Below are 20446 nucleotides of genomic sequence, written 5' to 3' on the forward strand. Positions count from 1 at the left end.
ACTTGGTGATTTCTGACTTTGGGAATAGTTAAATGCATTCTCTGTGTAGGCAAACCAAATCCCTGATGTGGAGTCGCTGGGGACTCATAAAGGACAGGTAGAACTATCTGTGAATTTCTCAGGCTGTAACTCTTCACAGGAGCAGAAAGTCCCGCCTCTTTCCCTTGCCTGTGGGAAGGACATGAATTTGAGGGGAGCAAACAGTGGAATGTTATGGATTTAATTATGTTCCCCCAAATAATGTGTTGTTAATCCTAACTGCTGTATCTGTGATTATAATCCCATTTTGGAATGGGTTGTTTGTGTTAATGAGGCAGGCCTAGTATAAGTTTTATTTTGAGTCAATCTTTGCCAAGATACAAAGATACTCCACAAGCAAGCAGAGGAAAGACGAGGAAAGAGAGATACCAAACCACATGAAGATCTCCTGGGAGTAAGAGCTCAAAAGACACCAGGACCTTTCTCTAGACCCAACAGAGAAATAAAGCCTTCCCCTAAGCCCCCAAGGCCCTGAATTCAAACTTGTAGCTTCCTGAACTGTGAGAAAATTGTTAAAGCCATTATATTTCTGATATAGTAGCCCTATTCATGGTGACATCGTGGTTACACATTGGTCTACTAACCTGAAGGTCAGCATTTTGAACCCACCAGCCACTGTGCCTGAGAAAGACAAGGCTTTCTAATCCAATAAAAGTCCTGGGAGGAGTGGGGGGAAAATGTGGAACAAAATTCATTATCATTAAAAAAAATTAAATGCAAAGCTTCTGGATCTCATAGACTGACAGCAAACTCACTCCAATGGTTGAATGTTCAACCAAGGATAGACAGGCCGAGAATGGGGACAGTAACACCAAGGCGGGAGGCATAAAACCAGACAAGATCCCAAGGGCAGAGTTTATCCAGGGATACAGCTCAGATGGCAGGAAGGGATCGGGAAAGAGGACGAATGGATCAAAATGTGTATGAAAACAGAAAAGACCCCTGATAAGCAGATTTTTAGCCACTGGGAACCTCCCTGCTCTGTCTGCCCTGTGCAACTGTGTCTAAAACCTATTAGCCCTGGATGATGGATGTCTATCCTGCTGCTGCAAGAAGACTGAGGTGTTGCTTCCTTCAGAGTTCTCTGGCCCGGGGACCTCCACCCAGCCGAGAGAAGATGTCAAGTGTGGCATACTCAGACCCCTTGCCTTGGCTTCTTTTCCCTGGGGTTTTGCATGGTCCTCCCCCTTCTGAAGAAATCCCTGAGTGGTGAAAACAAAAATAACTTGGTTGCTAACCAAAAGGTTGGGGGTTCTCATCCACAGGGGCACCTGGCAAGAAAGGCCTAACGATCTAGTCCTGAAAACTCTAGGGAGCGCATTTTCCACTCTGGGCCACATAGAGTTGCCCTGAATTCAAGTTGCCTTGATAGGGACTGGTTTTCCCCTCTTCTGGTGGCTCTCTGGGTTGCAAGAGCACCCACTGTATGCAGCTGTCAAGGCAGCATTGGCCCCAATAAATAGCTCTCAGGCTGATCCTATCTCGTGGTCTGGTCTTTTTTTTTTTTTCCTAATCAGCACGTAGTTCCTTCTCATTCACTACCCCAGGTACACATCAGAGAGCCTGAAATTGAACTTGGCTCCTTCTCCTGGCTCTGGGGACTGGTCTGTGTCTAACCTGGAGAAAGGCTGCGAACAAACAGCAGCCACTTGGCAGGGTCGTTGTGACAGTTTCATGCTCGGCATGTATGTAGTACACATTCAAAGCAACAGCTGCATTGTTAGCCACCCTCTTCCAGGCCAGGGTGGGGAATTGGGGAAGCAGTCCTCGGGACTTGCCCCTGGCAAAGCCAGAGCAGTCAAGGGAGCGCCACTGCAAAGAAAGATCGAATTGAAAAAGCCAGCCAAGTTGCGTGAACTAAACTTTATTTGAAAACTTCAATGAACAGAACACTCACTGGTGTTTGCCTGGGGTTTGGACACCCTTTTAAACATGGAGGAAAAAGTGCTTCCGCACCTCTCGAAATTGCATGAACCCAACTTGATTTAAAACTTCAAGCATCGCAACACCCATTGTGTTGGCCTGGTGTTTGGACACCCTTTTAAATGTGGAGGAGAAAGTGCTTCAATTCTTCCGGAAGGCCCAGAGTAGCGATCTTATAATGCTCTCTGATGGCAAAGCACTTCCGGATCCGAAGGCGGCACAACTGCATCAGAGGTGGCGGCCCTGGAGGAGAGCGACAAAAGCATGAACTTATTTGATGGACCTCAGATTCATTGTCTGACTTTGTTTCTTTTCACAAGACGGAACATTGTTAGAAGCCAATAATGAAGTACAGACACCCACGACTTTATCGGGCTTCGCTTTTTTCCATCTCACACATGCTGTTTCTAACAAATTGATGGTTGGTGGCAACTCTGCATTGAACACCTTGGTTATTTATCAACTGGCCCCATTTCCCCCCAACAGCACATGCTCTCTGCGCCCCATTGTGGTCACTGTCACAATATTTCAAACTTTTTCATGGTGCTAGTGGTCAATTCATAGACCATAATGTGTAAACATAACTTTTGTATGAAACTCCAAAAACAAACTCCCTGCCATCAAGTCAAATCTGATTCATAGCGAATGCCCCTAGAGGACAGGGTAGAACTGTCCCTGTGAGTTTCTGAGACTGGAATTCTTTACAGGAGGAGAAAACTGCTTCTTTCTCCCGTGGTGCAGCTAGTGGATTTGAACTGCTGACCTCGTAGCTAGCAGCGTGTAACCACTAGCCACCAAGGCTCTTTTTATATACACTAAGAGATTGAAATAATAGTCACGTTAACTTGTCTTCCTTGTAGGTGTATCTACATGATCCTGAAAGCATTCTAGATCAGGATAGATCTGTAAATGTTCTTTTTGAGACCCAGTGGCATGGTGATTACAAGTTAGGCTGCTAACCACAAGGCCAACAGTTCGAAATCACCAGCCACTCCTTGAGAGAGAGAGATGAGGCTTTCTATTCTCCTAAAAAATTCTGGTCCCAGAAACACATGGGGGCAAGCCTATCCTGCCCTATAGGGTTGCTATTAGTTGGAATTGAGTGGGTGGCAGTTGAGTTTGAGAGTTTTTTAAAGCCCTGCTCTTCTTTCATTTGTCAATCCTGCCATAACAGACCATCTAATTCTAAAAGGCCAACAGCTCCTCCCTTTCAGCTCACTAAGGCTTAGGGGGTGCTATTAGCACCCGAGGAGTCCTGGGAAGCAATCTTGAAGCATTTGGCTGCTAACCCACAAGTTGGCGGTGCCAATTCACCAATGGCTCCTGGGAAGAATGACCTGGTGATGTGCCCTCTACGGGGCAGGCCTCCTCTGGGTTGGAGTTGATGTCTCCATTAGCATCTAGTGGGTGGAAGTCAGCGATGCTGCTAAATATCCCACAGGGCACAAGATCACCAACAAGTGGCCCCATGTGTCAATAATGCTGATGTTGGGAAACGCTGTTATAAGGGAAACGAGTGGGGAATGATTGTAATGGGAATTCTCTGACTATCCAAACCAAACTCATTGCTAGTTGATTCATAGTGATCCGACATGACAGGGAAAAGTGCCTCTGTGAGTTTCCGAGACTGTAACTCTTTGCGGGAGTAGAAAGACTCATCTTTCTTTCATAGAGCAGTTGGTGGTTTTGAACTGCTGACCTGGTGGTTAAAAGCCCAATGCTTAGCAGCTAAAGCATAATTCACTATACCACCAGGGAACCTACAGAGTACACCAGGTTACATATTTCCCAGATGGTGGAGAACAAGGAGAGGTAGAACTAGACACACAGACACCTGAAAAAAGTGCACTATTTTAAATTGGCCCCTCAAGGCACATTCAGGAAGACCTGTTGGTATTTACCACATGCTCAATATTATTCTCGGTGCACTCAGGCATATGTTAATCAATCCCAAGCATCACACTTACTAATTTATAAGAGTAAGTATCTTCAGATTGGTGTGGCTCATAAAAGCGATACCCAGTACCTTTAATTAGCTATCATTTAAAGTTCGTTTTGGACCAGTTTGTTATTCGCCTTTTAAAAACATATTCACCTTTTTAAACAAGATTTTAATTCTTTGAAAATTGTCATAGCCTACACATGCCTATCAGACCATCTACAGCAGCCCGTCGCCAGCCTGCCTAACACTGCATGGTTATTTACTATGGTAGTATATCTTGGCTGAGCAAATCAAAACCCATTGCTGTTCAGTGATTCTGATTCCCAGTGACCTGATAGGACAGATCCCACAGGGGTCTCTATGAAAACAATCGGCCTCATCTATTCTCCTAGGTTATAACTGGTGGCTTCCAAACAGCAGCCTCTAAGCTGGCAGCTGAGTGTTCAATGCCATCAAGGTTCCTAACCAAATTAGAATGTACTCAGTGAGATTTACTTCCATGGGATAACAGCCATTGAAAACTCTACAGTGCACAGGCCTAGCATAACATACATTGGATCATGCAGTGACAATGAGTTTGGTCTGTTACAGTCTTGGAAACTCACCGGAGAAGGGGGGGCGTGTCTCTAAGTCAGCATTGACTCCATGGCAGTGAGTTGTTTGTGGTTTTTTTTTTTTAATATTTGGTATAATCCACCAGTTGCCATCTCGTCAATTCTAACTCATGGAGACCCATGTGTATGTAGAACTGTGTCTTCAAGGGGTTCAAGCAGATCTCCAGGTCTTTTTCCCAAGGTGCCTCTGGGTAGCTCTGAGCCACTAAGCTTTCAGTTAGCAACCAAGCACTTCACTCTACACACACACACACACACACACACACACACACACACACACACACACGGCTTCAAACAATTCATGGGAAAAATCTATTATCTTTTCATTCCATTTTCCCATGACTTTTTTGAGGCTCCCTCATCAATCACCAGGTACTCCTTGGGAGAAGGAGGCCTTCTGCTCCGATCAAGAGTTCCCGTCTCGGAAACCTACAGCGGCAGTTCTACTCTGTCCTATACGGGTCACTATGAATCAAAATCAATTAATTCGATGATAGCGAGAATTCACCGATGCATTTTTCAACTATGTATTTGTTGGATACCAAATGACCGAAACGTTCCCACATTGGGTGAGGACAGAGAATGAATGACCACCAGTTAGAACTCTCAGGTACTCTGCCTCCTATTAGAGTCCACAGGGGTCTCTAAAGATTGGGGTTTAGGTTCAGCCAAGGGATAAGCACCTTCTTGCTCCAAGAGAAACTGGATCAGAGCGTTGTTTGGTGCCACCAACTCCACAGGGCGCTTGTTATCAGCATTCCTAGTATGAGGGTCAGCGCCAAAATCCAAGAGCAGGCTGGCCAGTTCCTTGTTGCCCTGTCTGGCCACTGCATGAAGAGGAGACTCCAGTCCTTTGCCCAGGGTCACGTTGGCTCCTAAGAAGTCAGGATGAAAACAAAAGAGGGTCAAGCCAAACCCAAACCTTTCACCCTCTCAAAACGCCAAGCCTCATCATTCTCCCCCAGAAAGGGATCCCTAGGGAGTAAGGCAGTTTGCTGAAGAAAACTGGCGTTGACTTGACTCCCTTTAAACTTATGGAGCAATGCCATTTGACCAAGTAATTGAATACAGCAGGTGAAGCTAAAAACTTCCTTTTGACCACTAGACTCTATAGACGTGATAGCCACAGGAAAAATCCAGGCAATCAAGACTGTGCGTGCATTATTTGGGGACTGAAGCCTTAACTTGCATGACTATTAGTGCGGCTGGCTGGTAAAAGCTGGTCTACAACAGGCAGCTGAATCTCAGAACTAGCAGTTGCCCCTGGGAACATCTTCTACACGGATGTGGCCAACCCCCAAGTCCCAGGGTAGGTTTCAAGATCTCCTCAAAAATAAAGTGGGCTTGCAGTTCCATCCTCCCCTTCTCGGCAAATCCCCACGCAGGCTGTCATTGTCACTGTGATGAGTGGGATCATGTGGCTTTACCTGAGCTGTTGTCCTTTTAGCAAAATAGGAACCTGAATCCAGGCACCAAACACAAAATAAATTCTACTTCATTGTGTTGGGCTTTGGGGGCGATGCCAGACCTGTCCCTTGTTTGGCTAAGGGCTTAACTCTTAGCTAGGAGGATAGGACATAGACATAGATGTAGATAGAGAGACAAGAACAGAGGGGAAGAGAGAGGGAGGGAGGGAGGGAGGGAGGGAGGGAGGGAGGGAGGGAGGGAGGGAAGGAGGGAAGGAGGGAGGGAGGGAGACAGGGGAGATGAAAGGAGGGAGGGAGCGCATAGTTTAATTCCTAGAAAAGGCTGTCAAAATGAATAGAAGGCAATAGGAGCTGGAGTAAAAGAGAGATTACTGAAGTCTCAAAGACTGAATAGGACTCAGATGACTAAAGAAATAAACAAAGAGGGGGGTCTGAGAAATAGCAGGGCAGTGAAAAGAAATAATGGTTAAGTAGACCATTTTAAAGAACTTAGAATGTTTCCATTAGGCTAAAAACAGGGCAAGTGTAACTTCCAAATCAAAGAAAAGGCTCCAAATAGGAAGACGCAGCCCTAATCCAGCGGCTTTGCTCATTGTTCAAAGCCTGAAAATACGAGTATATTCCGCAGTAGGGGGCAAAGCAGGGGGAAGGGGGTAGGAACAAACACTTAGTGAAGACCACCCTGGGATGGAGATATCATTATCATGGTCACCATCATCATCATTATCCTCTTGTTATAAATGAGGAAACTAAAACTCAATCGTTTAAAATAATTCCCCATGGGGTAGCAGGTGGACATTGGGCCTCCTCATGCATAATCCCCCAATACAATAGCACCTCGCCCTGATAAGCCGTCATTGCATGATACCCACCTTCCCGACATGATCACTGAAGACAGATGTGTGCATAAACAAACGCGGTGAAGAAAACTGATGGTGCCCGGCTATCTAAAAGATATAGCATCTGGGGTCTTAAAGGCTTGAAGGCAAACAAGCGGCCATCTAGCTCGGAAGCAACAAAGCCCACAGAGAAGAAGCACACAGCCTAAGTGAATACAAGATGTTGAACTGACCAGGTAGCAGACACCAAGGAACAAAACACATCATTGTGTAATCACCTTCCTCACATAAACGCTGAAGACGAATGTGTGCCTAAGTAAGTGTGGTGAAGAAGGCTGAAGGTGCCCAGCTATTGAGAGATTATAGCGTCTGGGGACTTAAAGGCTTGAAAGTAAACAAGTGGCCATCTAGCCCAGAAGCAACAAAGCCCACATGAAAGCAGCACACCAACATGTGTGATCTTGAAGGGCCGAGGGGACCAGGTTTCAAACAACAAAGGCAGGGAGAAAAAAAGCACATCTCCGTGAATGAGGGGACAGCGTGATGGGGACCTAATGCCCATCTGTAGACAACTGGACATCCCTTGCAGAGGGGTAGTGGGGAGGAGATGGGTCACTCAGGGTTCAGTGTAGCAACAATGAAACTCAAAACCTTCCTCTAGTTCTTAAACGCTTCCTCCCCACCCAATTACCATGATCCCAATTCTGCCCTGCAGACCTGGTTAGACCAGAGGATGCACAGCGGTGCAGTAGGGATCTGGAAACACAGGGAATCTAGGACGGATGAACCCCTCAGGACCAGCGGTGAGAGTGGCGACACCAGGAGGGAAGGGCGTGTAGAAAGGGAGAACCTATCTCGGGGATCTACATGTAACCTCCTCTCTGGGGGATGGACAACGGGAAGGTGGGTGAGGGGAGACGCCGGGCAGTGTAAAATAAGATAAAATAATAATTTATAAACTATTAAGGGCTAATTGGGGAGGGGGGAGCCGGAGGAGGAGGGGGAGAGAAAAAAGGAAAATTATCTGATTCCAGGAACCCAAGGAGAAGGCGAATTGTGAGAATGATGAGGGCAAAAAATGTACAAGGGTGCATTACTCAATTGATGTATGTATGTATGGATTGTGATATGAGTTGTATGAGCAGCCAGTCCACAGAGAGAACATGGCTGGCCCTACTATGAGACATGATGCCCCTCAGTGACTAAGGGCGATACAGGGGGCAGCACCGGAGACACAGTGTGGGAATTGCACCTGACCTGATCCCACCACACTGAGGCAAAGCACTGAGGGAGTGCAGCGGAACAGCAAGGGAATGGAGTGGCAAGCTCCCCAGGGAATGCTGAAAGTGGACTTTGGGGCCAGGGCGTGGTGCCCCAACAGACTGGACTGGAAAACGCTCCTAAGGGCCAGCAAACGATCCTTGAACGAACTACAAGCCTTTCTTTTGTGAAAAAAAAAAAAGAATTGTATGAGCCCCAATAAAATGATTTATTAAAAAAAATAATTCCCCATGGAAGACCGTCTAATCCCATGACCCCATTGCCCTTCCTCTTTCCTTGGCTACAATAGAGAGATCATTGATGTACCAGTCTTTTCCTTTCCGTTTGTTTTCCTTGTTTGGTTTTTTTGTTTTACCTGATTCCAGAAGCTTCTTGGCACAGGCAATCTGCAGATTTTCACAGGCCAAATAGAGTGGGGAACCCAGATGGGAGATACTACAATCCATGTTGCCTCCATATTCTAGAAGAACCTCCAGACACTCCACGTGGCCTGCAGCCCCAAGGGAGAGAGAACACTTACAGCACAAGTTCTGGAAACGCTACTTTTCTGTTTGTGAGTCTAAACTTACCAGCAATGGATCCAGAGAACCCAAAGCCATTCCCTCCACTTCGAATAGAAATGTAATTCAAACATCGCTGTCATTTAACAGGTTGACAACAATACATGCTCTACACCCACACCAAGGAACTCACCCAAATTTTACAGCTACTTGTAAGCAAGTGGTAACCCATCCACCCAGTTGCTTTATTAAATAGCTGGGTTTCTAGGGAGCTAGCCACCAACATTGATGATTCGTCTACAATGTGACAGGCCCTGTTCCAATGTGATGGTTCGTCTACAATGTGACAGGCCCTGTGCAACACCCCAAATGCCCTAAAACAGTGGTTCTCGATGGATCGTGCACGAGAATCACCTGGAGGGTTTGGGAAATAAGACATCAATAAACACTGGTGGCTACTGATCCAGTGGAGTCAGAAAGAGCCCAAGAATCTGCATTTGCATTTCAAGTCATGCTGATGCTTCTTCAACAGTCACGTGTCCCCAAGGGAAAGGGGGAGGGGCAGGATTTTCAATCCTCAGAAGATTTACCTCTCTTAGCAACTTCATGGATGGGGGATGCCAGACCACATGGTGAGTCGGGGATGGCCCCATGCTGCAGCAGCACATTGACACATTCGTGGTTGCCGTTGACACACGCATTATACAAGGGGGTGTGCCAGTCTGCTGTCAGGCCATTCACCTGGAAGGGAAAGTTCCAGAATAAAGGCAAGCAGTGTGTGTGATGTCATGGATTCAAATTTAGGCTCCAGGACTTTTGAGCTGTAATGTAAACCCCTCTGAGCCTTCAATCCCACAGCTACAAAATGAAGAGAAAAATCTCTTTATTTCACAAGGATGTTGTGGAAAAAATGGAATGAGGTAGCTCACACGGAAAGCACAAGAGAATGACAGACTGTTCTATCCCCCTGTGCTCTTTCCGGGAACGGCAACTGCCAAATGAGCCAGCAGGTCTGCAGGAGCCTCCTGCCCCATCTCCTCCCTTGAAACCTTCCCACCCACATCTCAGTGGTTTGTCCAGTAGCCCCTATAACTTTCTAAAAATATTCAAGTCCAATCTGAAACCGTTAAAAATCTCCCTTTCATACAAAAAGAGTGAACACATGCCCAGGATCCATGATAAGCGTGGTTCAAAGGAAGTTTTGGGGGACTGGCAACCATTGAACCGCACCTCAAATACGTTTACTCATAGGTCACAAAGCTGGTGAAACAGGGCCACAAAACTATTTCCCTTGTCTAATCCTCCCGAGATCTACAAGTTAGCGTATAACTTCCCATGTCTGGGTTCTAATGGAATAGAAATGAGAAAATCAAATGAACATGCTTTCTTCAGACTTGAAGCCAAAGCTCATGCACTATTTCCAAGCAGGTCTGGGATCCGAGTGAGGCTGGAAAAGTACCCAGGATGCAATGTTTAAGGATCATGCCAGTGAGCTTAAAGTTCTTGTAAATGCCGCACTTAAAGGATGTACCTAAGGTCGTCTCTAGTCTCATGTTAGTCCTGACCTGTTTCTGTTTTGGATAAATATCCTTAGCAAAAATCTACTTCTATTACCTACTCACCTGTGGCTCTTTCCTGATCTCAGGACAAAAGAGCATTAATTTTGGTCCAGACTGCAGGATTGTTCACATTCTGGCCCCCACCCCTCCCGCCCACTCCTACCCTCCTGCCATGATGTCACAAAACTTCACTCCCTTTGACTTCCAGGCCTTTGCGTTCTCTGTACCCCTAACTTTCCCCAACCTCCAAGACACATGCTCCTAACCACCCTCTTAGTATCGATACTTCCCCCTCATTGTGGTACTTTTCCCAAATGACCACAGCTTCTTCTTAGCCTAGTTTGCACGCCTCTGGAGGAGCCCTGGTGGCGTAGTGGTTACACCTTGGGCTACAATCTACAAGGTCAGCAGTTTGAAGCCACCAGCTTGGGAGAAAGATGGGGCTGTCTACTTCCATAACAGTTTAAAGTCTCAGAAACTCGCAGATGCAGTTATACCTTGTCTGCCCTACAGGGTCACTATGAATCAGAACCCACTGGGTGGCTATGGGTGGGACTGAGTTTGGTTCTGGACTAGGAAACTTGGAGGCTCAGTAACGTGTCCAAGTTGACAATGTTAGTAAGTCTAATTAGAGCCAGGCTGGGATCATTAATGCGGTCTTACGAAGTCAGATTTGATGTTTTCTCACTTCCTGGACTCAGGGATGAAGGCAGGAGCAACCAACCACAGAAATAGCAGTGATATCAAATGGTTAAGCCGCCAACTACTATTGACTGAAAGGCTGCCAGTTCATGCCACCCTCCACCAATAGTAGGTCCCTGCCCCTCTCTCCTCCATCTCCAATTGAACAAAAGACAGATTAAAATGGTGTCTTTCATGTCCCTGGCTGGCACAAATGGTTAAATACTAGGCTATTAAATTAAAAGTGAGCAGTTTGAACCTCCCCAGAAACCCCTCAGAAGAAAGGCCTGGCAATGACATTCCGAAAAAGCCAGGGCCTTGAAAGCCCTATGAGACACACCATGAGGTCACCCTGAGTCAGACTCCACGACAACTGGTTGGTTTGTTTGTTTGTTTAGGCCTGTAAAGGAACGTCTACCTGTCATAATTTTCTCTATGTCTTCCTTTTTGGCTAAAACTTCCGTAGTTCCTCTGTCACGAAAGCAAAGAAGCTCGATGGGTTTAATGCTCTCAAAAAAACTGCCCCTCTTCACATTTCTACTCAGGCTAACCAGAAGTCCTGGCAATTAATCAGAAGGCATCAAAAGGATCCATTTTCATTCTTGGCCTCTCCGAGTCCCACCTACCTGAGCACCATGATCCAGTAAGATGTTGACACATGAGGTATGTCCTCCGAGACAGGCTTCATGCAGAGGGGACACACCTTCGGTCGTGAAGAGGTTGACGGGCCAGCCCTGGAGGAAGGAAGGGGCGGAGTAAGACTCTCCAAGGAGTGGTGTCTTGGGGCTAGCTTTCAGCCATCATTCTCTTTAGTGACATTCACTGGCTCAAACGCTGCCAATACAGGGTGTTGAAAATTTAGGAAAAGAAAAGAATTCCAAACCCATCTCTCCTCAGAGCGCGCCTATAGGCTAGAGTAGAACTGACGAATAGAGTGATCCAAGGCTGTTGTCATTATGAGAGCGGATTGCCACTTCTTTCTCCGAGCACCGAACCTTCAGCTAGCAGCTTAACCACTGCACCACCAGGGCTCCTTAAGGATGATAAGCTCCTAAGAAAGGCTTTTCTAGTTTTAAAGGGTTAAAAAAGGAGATGATGATGGCTTCATGGCCTGTGAAAAGGACAGGAAATCCACATTTTCCAGAAGAGGAAATGGACAGCTTCAGCTCAAGACCACGATCTCGCCTTTCTCGGTGTGGGGAGCACTTCTGATTGACCAGATTTCAGAAAGATACCTGTTGGATGAGGTTCTCCAGAGAGAGCAGGCGCCCGTGGACCGCCGCTTCATGCATGGGAGACCAGTCGGACACCGCATCTGAATAGAAATAGGGACATGTCAGTGCACTTTAGACCACCTGACGTCGATGGTGTGTTCCATGATGCCAAAGCCCATGCCACCAGTATCTAGAATACCAGCAGGGTCACCCACTGGGGGGCGGGGTATAGGAGGAGCAGGTTTGAGCCACACTGCCAGATTAAGGCAGACCAGGAAGAAAGGCTTGGTGATTTATTTCTGAAAGTGAGTCCATGGAAACCTCCCGACTCACAACAGAACATTGTCTAGGATCATGCTGGAAGGTGAACCCTGTAGGCTGCAAGGCAAAGACGATCCTCACTGGTTGAAACAAGGAACTCAAACATCCCAGCCATCGGGAGGATGGCGCTGGACCAGGCCTTTGTTTCTCTGTGCTGTATGTGGAGGTGCCGTGCATTGGAGCTGACTAGAAGGGGGCGAACAGCAGTGTACTTTGTAAGCTGGTGCCACCTCCTCCTGGCCAGTCTATAAAAAACTAACGGACCCTAAATGGAGTCATGGTGAACACCAACCAAGTCCCCTCAGGACTGCAGCGTGTCTCCCTTTGTTGATGCTTCCTGGACCCTGCTTACTGAATTGTCCAGGAAGCTAAAGGAACGACTAGAGCCAGTGCTCAAACGGAGGACAAAGAGGTGAACCAGGAGAGCAGAAAGGTCATTACAATTCCATTTGCACGCCGGGTTCAAAGGCAAATGGTCCATTTAGTTAAGTGCCAGCTGGGCTAATAAACCTGCAGGACTGTCTTATGCCATGGTTGCCAGCCGACTTTCCTGCATGAAATACACACCCTGGCATCTCAGCAAACAGTAACATGTACTAATGGTAGTAATCACTTATGCAATTACATACACCATTAGGTTTGGAATCAAACCTAAGCAGAACCAAATCGATTCACCGATTACCTCCAGCCCCAATAGGCCATGCAAACAGAGTCCAGTCTGATTTTGTAACAGAGACATTTTTCACCCTCAGAGACAGCACCAAATGCAGCCAAGAGAAAGCTCTGAAGTTACGACCAGCTTGACTTCTGACCCACTTGACTTCTGACCTGTGGATCCCTACACAGCCACTGAGCCTCTGTTGCCTTGTCTTGTCAAGTGAGGACAGCAGTAGACTTACCCATAGTTCAATGGTGACACCTGACTGCTATCTGAAAGGTTGGGAGTTGGTTCTCTCAATTAAAAAAAATAATAAATCATTTTATTGGGGGCTCTTACAGTTCTTATCGCAGTCCAAACATGCATTGTATCAAGCATATTTGTACATATATTGCCATCATCATTTTCAAGGCATTTTCTTTCTACTTGAGCCTTTGGTATCAGCTCCTCTTTTTTCCCTCCCTCCCCCACCCTCGTGAACCCTTGATAAATTATTATTATTCTAACTCAGTGGATATTTTATTCTTATTCAGCGGATATAAGCTGAAAGCGGTGTGGACCAGAATTGTACCCTCTTAAAGTGAGTTTGTCATGCAGATCAAACAGGTACCAGAAGCCTGAGAGTGCTGGCCACCTGCAGGTGCGCCTGGGCTTGCTTCTGCTCCTTTTCACTAAACACTCAGGAGGAGGGTGGTAGAACAGCTCTGCTTTGCCAGGAGGTGTGTGGCTTCCATCTAGATACTTATTATCCAGTCCAAACCAGCTCCTCTGGGGCCGGTTCTGCCTCAGGGCAACCCCATCTGGGCTGGACTGCCGCACTACAATGGCCCGTTTGTCTTCTGAGGTGCCTCTGGGTAGACTCAAACCTCTAACCTTTCCAAGAGTGGTCACTTCGTTAACTGTTTGCCACACCCAGATATTTGGGATTATGTTTCCTTTTGTTTTGAAAAAGAGTCGGTATTCATGGCTTGAAGGATTCCTGGTGATGCAGTGGTTAAGAACCCAGCGAGAATGGAAAGGTCAGCAGTTCAAACCACCAGGCACTCTGCAGAAGAATGAGGTGGCCATCTGCTCCTGTCAAGATGCCTTGGCCACCCTTATAGGGTAGTCTGACTCTGTGTTGACGTGTGGCTAGGAGTAAAAATGGACTCACTGACTCACACAACAGCAACATTAGTTGTTTGCAAACTGACACCCCAGGGAGGAAGAGGGAAGCATCCAGCAAGCTGTGTACTATTGTTATCCACCTGGAAAGTCTGCTCCGTCTCCAGGAGCAAATAGCTGCCCTGCCTGTTTCTGAAGCACCTAATGGAACCTGTACCGCCTATGCACGGCCCATCCAGGACTTTTCTTCTGGGGTCACCCACGGGTTGGCAGTTATTTAATTGCCTGGGATTTTTGTACCGCCACGTGCTTCTGTTCAGCAGAATCAGGAGTTTCCGGCAGCCTCCTTCGAAACTCCCAACTCTGTCTGGGGAAAGCGGGCTATTTCCGGGACTCGGCATCCCAGATGCTCATATGCAAAGATTGAGCTCCACAGAATGAAAAGGACTTGAAAAAAAAAAGAAAAAGAAAAGGACAACCAATTTCACCGGTTTGCTGCTAACTGCCATTCACATACAATCTTGAGCTAAGAGACAGAGGTGAAAAATAGGGAGAGGTTTCAAACTTCCCTTTGAAAGGAATATACAAATGTGCCCTAAGGGATCCTAAAGCTGCTCTTCCATTATCAAGCGCAGACGCTGATGGGATTTACTTCATCTTGGAATCATGACGCCCCGATTGTGAGTAAATAACAAAGGATGGTGTTCTCTCCCAGAAAGGCTGAGGCTGTCCTCAGAGGTTGCAGCCCTATGTTTGTAACACAGTGCTGGGCTGGTACCCATTGTTGCTGAGTGTGCCAGTCAGACCTGTGAAAGTCAGAAAGTGTGTAAGGTAGAACTCTGTCGAAAGAATGATAAAAAGTGATCAGACTATCCCCTGTCAGAGGCGGGAAACTGTCAAGCTCTGGAAAAGCAAGGCCATCCTGACGATGTCCAGCTCCCACAGAGAAGAAAGATGAGGCTCTCTACGCCCATAAAGAGTGACAGTCTGGGACACCCACAGGGGTAGAGCTATGAACCCCATCACGTACAATATGGATGAATGTTGACATCCATGGAGTGATAGCTTCAAAGTGCACCTGAGGACAACCACCATGAAGGTCTGGCTGGTCAGGATGGAGAGGGGGCGTTTCTGAAGAGCTCACCCCACAGCAGACAGCGAGCTCCTGGCTCCTCTAGCACACAGAGTCCATGCGGAGAGGGTCTGGCAGTGCTAAGAGCCTGTGGTGGAGCACCGGTGCAAATGGGGCTGGGAGCTCTCAGAAGAAAGCCACTTTACAAGTCCCCTAATTAGTACCATTCAATTCCCCTTTCCTGTAGGGGCCTTTTAAACCTCGGAGCTATCAAACCCTGCAGCGCATTAGAAAGGTTGCCTTTGCATTTCTGTTGCACTTTTCTGGAATGATTTTTATAATTTTCCATTATTTTCCGAAGAGATTCAGAAGGGCAGCAATTGGTACATTCCAAAGAGAGCTATTAACTAAGCTCTGAGAGCCTCCCAGGGCTGGGCAGCAGCAATCTCCCAGAGCATGCTAGGAAGCCTCTTGCAAGGTCAGGGGCAGAAACAAGAGGTTGGGCGGCTGGCAGAGAGGGACAGGGTGCAGGACGGCGGGATGGGGGGGAGACGGGGCGGGGGAGCACAGGAGCATTTGCCTTCAGGCTTCTGGACCTGAGCAGGGCAGCTTCAAGGCCTGCACCAGCACTGGAGAGTGTCCAGGGGTGGCACTCACCAGAGATCTTGGTCTGATTCAGGGACAAATGAAAAGGGGATAAAAAGAGAAGTCGAGGCAACTCAGACAGCCCTGCTGAGGCATGGCCTCAATGACGCTTGGTCTAGTCCAGGGGTCCGCAAACCAAGGCTCTCGGGCCATGTATGCTTCTTTTGGTGTGTGCATATAGCTCTGAAGTACGATGTTTTAAAATTTAAGAATATTATTCAGATAAAGGAGAGTTCACTGTTCATCAAATATATATTCATGGCTCTCCAAACATTTTTAAATCGTTGTGAGGGACGGGATTGGCTCTTCCCTCTCAAATATTTGCCGACCCCTGGGTGAGCAGGTTGACCTTACAGCTTTCTCTCCTCCCTCTCCCTCTCTCACAAGCAGTGCCCTTCTCCTTAGGGACCTCACTTTGTCACCCATCCTTACCAGATCGTGAGGTTCTCCTCCCCAGGAAAAAAAGCCAACAACTCGCCCCTGCCCCACCACCTAAAAATCCAGCACAAGAGAAGGATTCCCCTGCCTGTCTTCTAATGAAATGTGAAAACTCACAACCCGGAGGGTTCCATTTTGTGGGGTCAAAACATCCTCACAAAGTCCAGGTGGAAACAGGAAAGGCAGAGAGGCTGAAGGGCGGGGGAGGGGGTATCAGTATCTGCCTTTATCCTTCATAGCAGTTGCCACTGTTTCTGTGAGGAAACGGGGGGGTGGGGTGGGGGGAAGCATACATCTTTTACTCTATAACCTTTCATCCAAGGAGGAGGTCAAGAGGAGCCTGCCTGGGGCCAATCCCTGTGTCTCTCCAGTTCCACCTACATTTCCCCAGGGGCACGTTTCACCTGACTTTCTGGGAAAGGCCAGCTGGAAAGGGCCTTCTGACTCTCCACATTCCACGCTTCACCAAGGTCAAGACTTGAGACACAGAAACAAAGACCATCCACCGGGCAGGGTCAGCACCCAGAAAGGAGGGAGCCCCAACCTCTGGGTACAGATAGGAGCAGAGCCTGAGAAGATTCCCTGGAGGCAGAGGCTCCTCTCCTCGGGGTGTGGAGGGGAGGAGAAGTCAGCCAGGAGCAGAAAGGGTGTGACAGCTGCGAAGGTATCCTAGCATCTGCCCTGATGACTGCTTTTGAAAATGTTTACTCCTTGGCCCAGGCGACTGACTACATGAACAAGGGGTGAAATGCTGCCTGCCCAGTTCTGACATGACCCATTGCTGATCACACTATTGTAGCCATCAGCCAGCCCTTTCTTCCTAGTCTGTCTTAGTCTGAAAGAGCCATTGTAATCCATTATGCATTATAAAAACAGAACCCACTCGACAATGAGTCAACATAACCCCCTAGGCCACCAAGTCTCCTTGCTCAGCAGCAGGTCAACTCACCAAAGTTCCACTGAGGTGCAGGTACTGCCTGCGCATGGGGGGCACTGATCCAGCTCTTCTGCTTAAAAGAGGAGCATTCTGCCCCAGCACCACCCTCTCCTCTCTTAGTCCCCCGGGAATTACAGCAATGGAGTCTCTTCCTGTTTCTCAGATCCTCTGTTCTGTACTGGACACCTATTCTTGGGGCCCCATCCTTAGCCCTCAGCTCTTGGTCATTAGACAGTTTCTCTGTTCCAAAGGTGTCAACCTCAACCACCTCCCCACCGTTCATTCTCAAGTCGCTGACTCCTGGGGAGTCCGTATTTGTTCCTGAAACTCAAGTGTTAATTTTCATGTTGTCCATTGGACACCGACACAGTCACTCTTACATTCAAAACTGGACATCTTAATTACCCGCCCCCTTCCTCACTCTGCTCCCAAGCCAACTCCTCTTCCTGGTTCTCTCTATATCCTGCTCCCTTATCTGACAATTCATTTAGGCTGGAAAGCCTCACCTTTAGCTTGTAAATCTTTATGGGAGTAGAAAGCCTCATCTTTCTCCCCAGGAGTGGCTGATGGTTTTGAACTGCTGACATTATGGATAGCAGCCTAACGCATAACACACTATGCCACCGGGGCACCTTTTCCTTTTTAGTGTCACCCATATTTTCCCTTTCCCTCTCATTGCCAAAGTGGATCCCACCGCTGAGCTTAGATCAGTGCCATAGTTCTCAAAGTGTGATCCAGGGACCAACACAATCAGCAGCACTTGAGAGCTTGTTACAAGTGCAGATTCCCAGGCCTGCCCCAGACCCTCTACTGCATCAGAACCTCTGGCGATGAGGCCCAGCCAGCTGCCTTTTTATATGCCCTCCCACAACTGCTGGTGCAGTGGAAAAATCTCAACCGGAGGCTTTGTGGAACGATTTCCCGTGAGCCTTCCACAATCCACTCTAAGGGTGGCTACCCATTCATTGACGTCTAGTTACCTACTCTGTTTACTGCCAGGAGTCTGCTCTCAAACCATCAATGGCTCTCAATTCCCTGGCCCCAGAAGGCTGAACTATCCATCAGGCTTCACCTCTCTAGATTTATTCTCGGGAAACTGCCTAAGAGCCTGCATTCTATTGGTGACAATGTCTTCACCCCTTAAGTCCCTGGGCCTTTCTTCAAAGTTCATGGCCATGGGATCAATCCCGACTCATAGTGATCCCCTATAGGGCAGTGTGGAATTGCCTGTGTGGATTTACAAGACTGTCTTTCCAGTAGGAGAAAATCTCGTTTTTATCCCGAGGAGCAGCAGTTGGTTTCTAACTGCTGACCTTGCAGTTAGCCCAACATATAATCAATAACTCCACTGCCAGGGCAAAGGGGCCACTCCCTCCGCGACGCCCTCCCTTAGACTGACATAAATCCAACACTTGTTGCAAAATAATGCTGTGGACCGCAACCAAAGTAGATTCTTCCCCTGCAAACGTGGCTTGGTTGCTTTAAACCAGGTTTTCGTCAAGCTTTTTCTTAAGAAAAAAAAATGCGTCTACACAGTCATCTTGCTTTCGTCGGGGCCTAAGTTCCTGCTCCAAGTGATCTACTTGCGTCATCTAGTTCTGCCTCTGAGGGCCCGCATTCTCTCTCCTGCTGAGTGCTCTGCTTAGTGTAGGTGCGAAATTGAATAAATACACGCATGAATGAGCCGCCTCGTCCATTCTATGGGGCCGAGGGAAAGCATTTTGGAGTTCTCTCATTTCCGTGTTCAATACGGGCAAAGGCGGAAATTAACACGTGCTCATAGATTTCAGGGTTCCGGGGTACTACCAGAATGTTGGACATCATAACTCCTTCTCTACTGCCTAGAAACTTCTGGGTGGGCCTAACGGTTAGCCGTTTGACCCCACCCTGTGGCGCCAAGGAAGCAAGATCAGGTGAACTGCTTGCAGAAAGATGGCCACGAAGAAAAGCGGAGGAGGCAGTTCTCAGCAGCACCCACAACATAGAGGCGCGGAAGGCGCTGTGGCGACGCAAGGGTTCCGTCCTCGGCTGCTAACTGAAAGGTTGATGGTTCAAATCCACTCAAGGACACCATGGTACAAAGCCCGGACAATTATTTCTGCCCTGTGACGGAGGGAGGGGTGGGGGGGGGGTCACTGTAAGTCAGCATTGACTCGGTGGCAAAGTTTTCAGTCATTTTTTTTCTTTTTTGGCTTGTACAGCCTAGACCTAGTTTTCTGAAGCCCCGCTAGCCCGCAGGTACCCGTTGGCAAGCACGTGACAGTCCCAGAGGCGCGCGATCGCGAACATTAGCTAAGGCGCCATTCGCGCCATTGCGACCATTACGTAAGACGCCACCCGCACGAGACTTCGAACATTAGCTAGGATACCACCCGCGCCACTGCGAACAATGGCAAAGACGTCCCCCTCGCGTCTTCGAACATTAGCAAATCACCCGTGGGTGATTACTATTCCTTGTCAGTCACTTTCGAAAGTTTTAGTCAATAAACAAATATCTCCCTTTCAAATGAACCAAACCCAGCCCCACTGAACTGCCAAACACCGACGACTTTTGACTAGAAAACCTCTTGTCGCCCTGAAAACTTTCCCAACGCGAAGCGGTTTCCTCAAAACCTCCGACGGAAGAAGGGAGGCATTGGACGCAGCAGCGCTCGACGTTTGCCTGGCGACTAGACAACACGAAAGGCCGACCGATCGTCTATATGGGACTCTCCACGGAGGCGTCCTCATGTCTGAACAACGGTGTCAGGCACATCTATCCACTGGCTGCGGCCATCTCCGCAGTTCACCGTCCCTGAGGTCACCCGAGCCCTCTTCGCCCCCAACCCCATCACCAGCCTCCCGAGCGCCCCTGTGACTCACCCCCCATCAGTGGGTTGGCCACGATCCCGGGGACCTCCGGGGGAATGTGCCCCTGAGGTGCGCTGCCGTTGTCGCCATCGCCTTGCCCGTCCATCGTGCGCTCGCGGCTGCCCAAGTTCTGCGTTCCACTCCAGTTGAGGGAGCTTCAGAATCCCACACGCCCCCTTCCGCCCGCCAAGTTCCCGACTGCGAGCGCACAGGCGGCTCACCTGGGGGCCGGCGGACGCGCACGCGCACGCGCACCCGCGCGCCCGCGCTACCTAACTGGCGGGCGGCCCGCCCAAGCTCGCCGCAGCCCCCCACCGCCCCTAGACTGGCTGCTGTCACGTCCTTTCCCAAACCCAGAGGCAGCGGCGAGAGAGCCTTGGAGTTTATCAGGAAGGAAACACA

The 20446-nt window shown here is 48.3% G+C and overlaps 1 protein-coding gene across 1 annotated transcript; it reads right to left on the minus strand.

Annotated features, from left to right (window-relative positions):
* Nucleotides 1-1965: 1965 nt before the first annotated feature.
* ASB9 (ankyrin repeat and SOCS box containing 9) lies at nt 1966-20212 on the minus strand. The gene is made up of 7 exons (XM_075539273.1): nt 20057-20212; nt 12041-12120; nt 11432-11539; nt 9156-9306; nt 8421-8555; nt 5202-5393; nt 1966-2205 (listed from the first exon to the last, which is right to left on the minus strand). Exons 1-7 carry the CDS (start codon nt 20148-20150, stop codon nt 2081-2083), a joined length of 885 nt encoding a protein of 294 aa, XP_075395388.1. The 5' UTR covers nt 20151-20212; the 3' UTR covers nt 1966-2080.
* Nucleotides 20213-20446: the final 234 nt, after the last annotated feature.

Source organism: Tenrec ecaudatus, chromosome X (genome assembly GCF_050624435.1).
Source record: "Tenrec ecaudatus isolate mTenEca1 chromosome X, mTenEca1.hap1, whole genome shotgun sequence".
NCBI classification, from domain to species: Eukaryota; Metazoa; Chordata; class Mammalia; order Afrosoricida; family Tenrecidae; genus Tenrec; species Tenrec ecaudatus.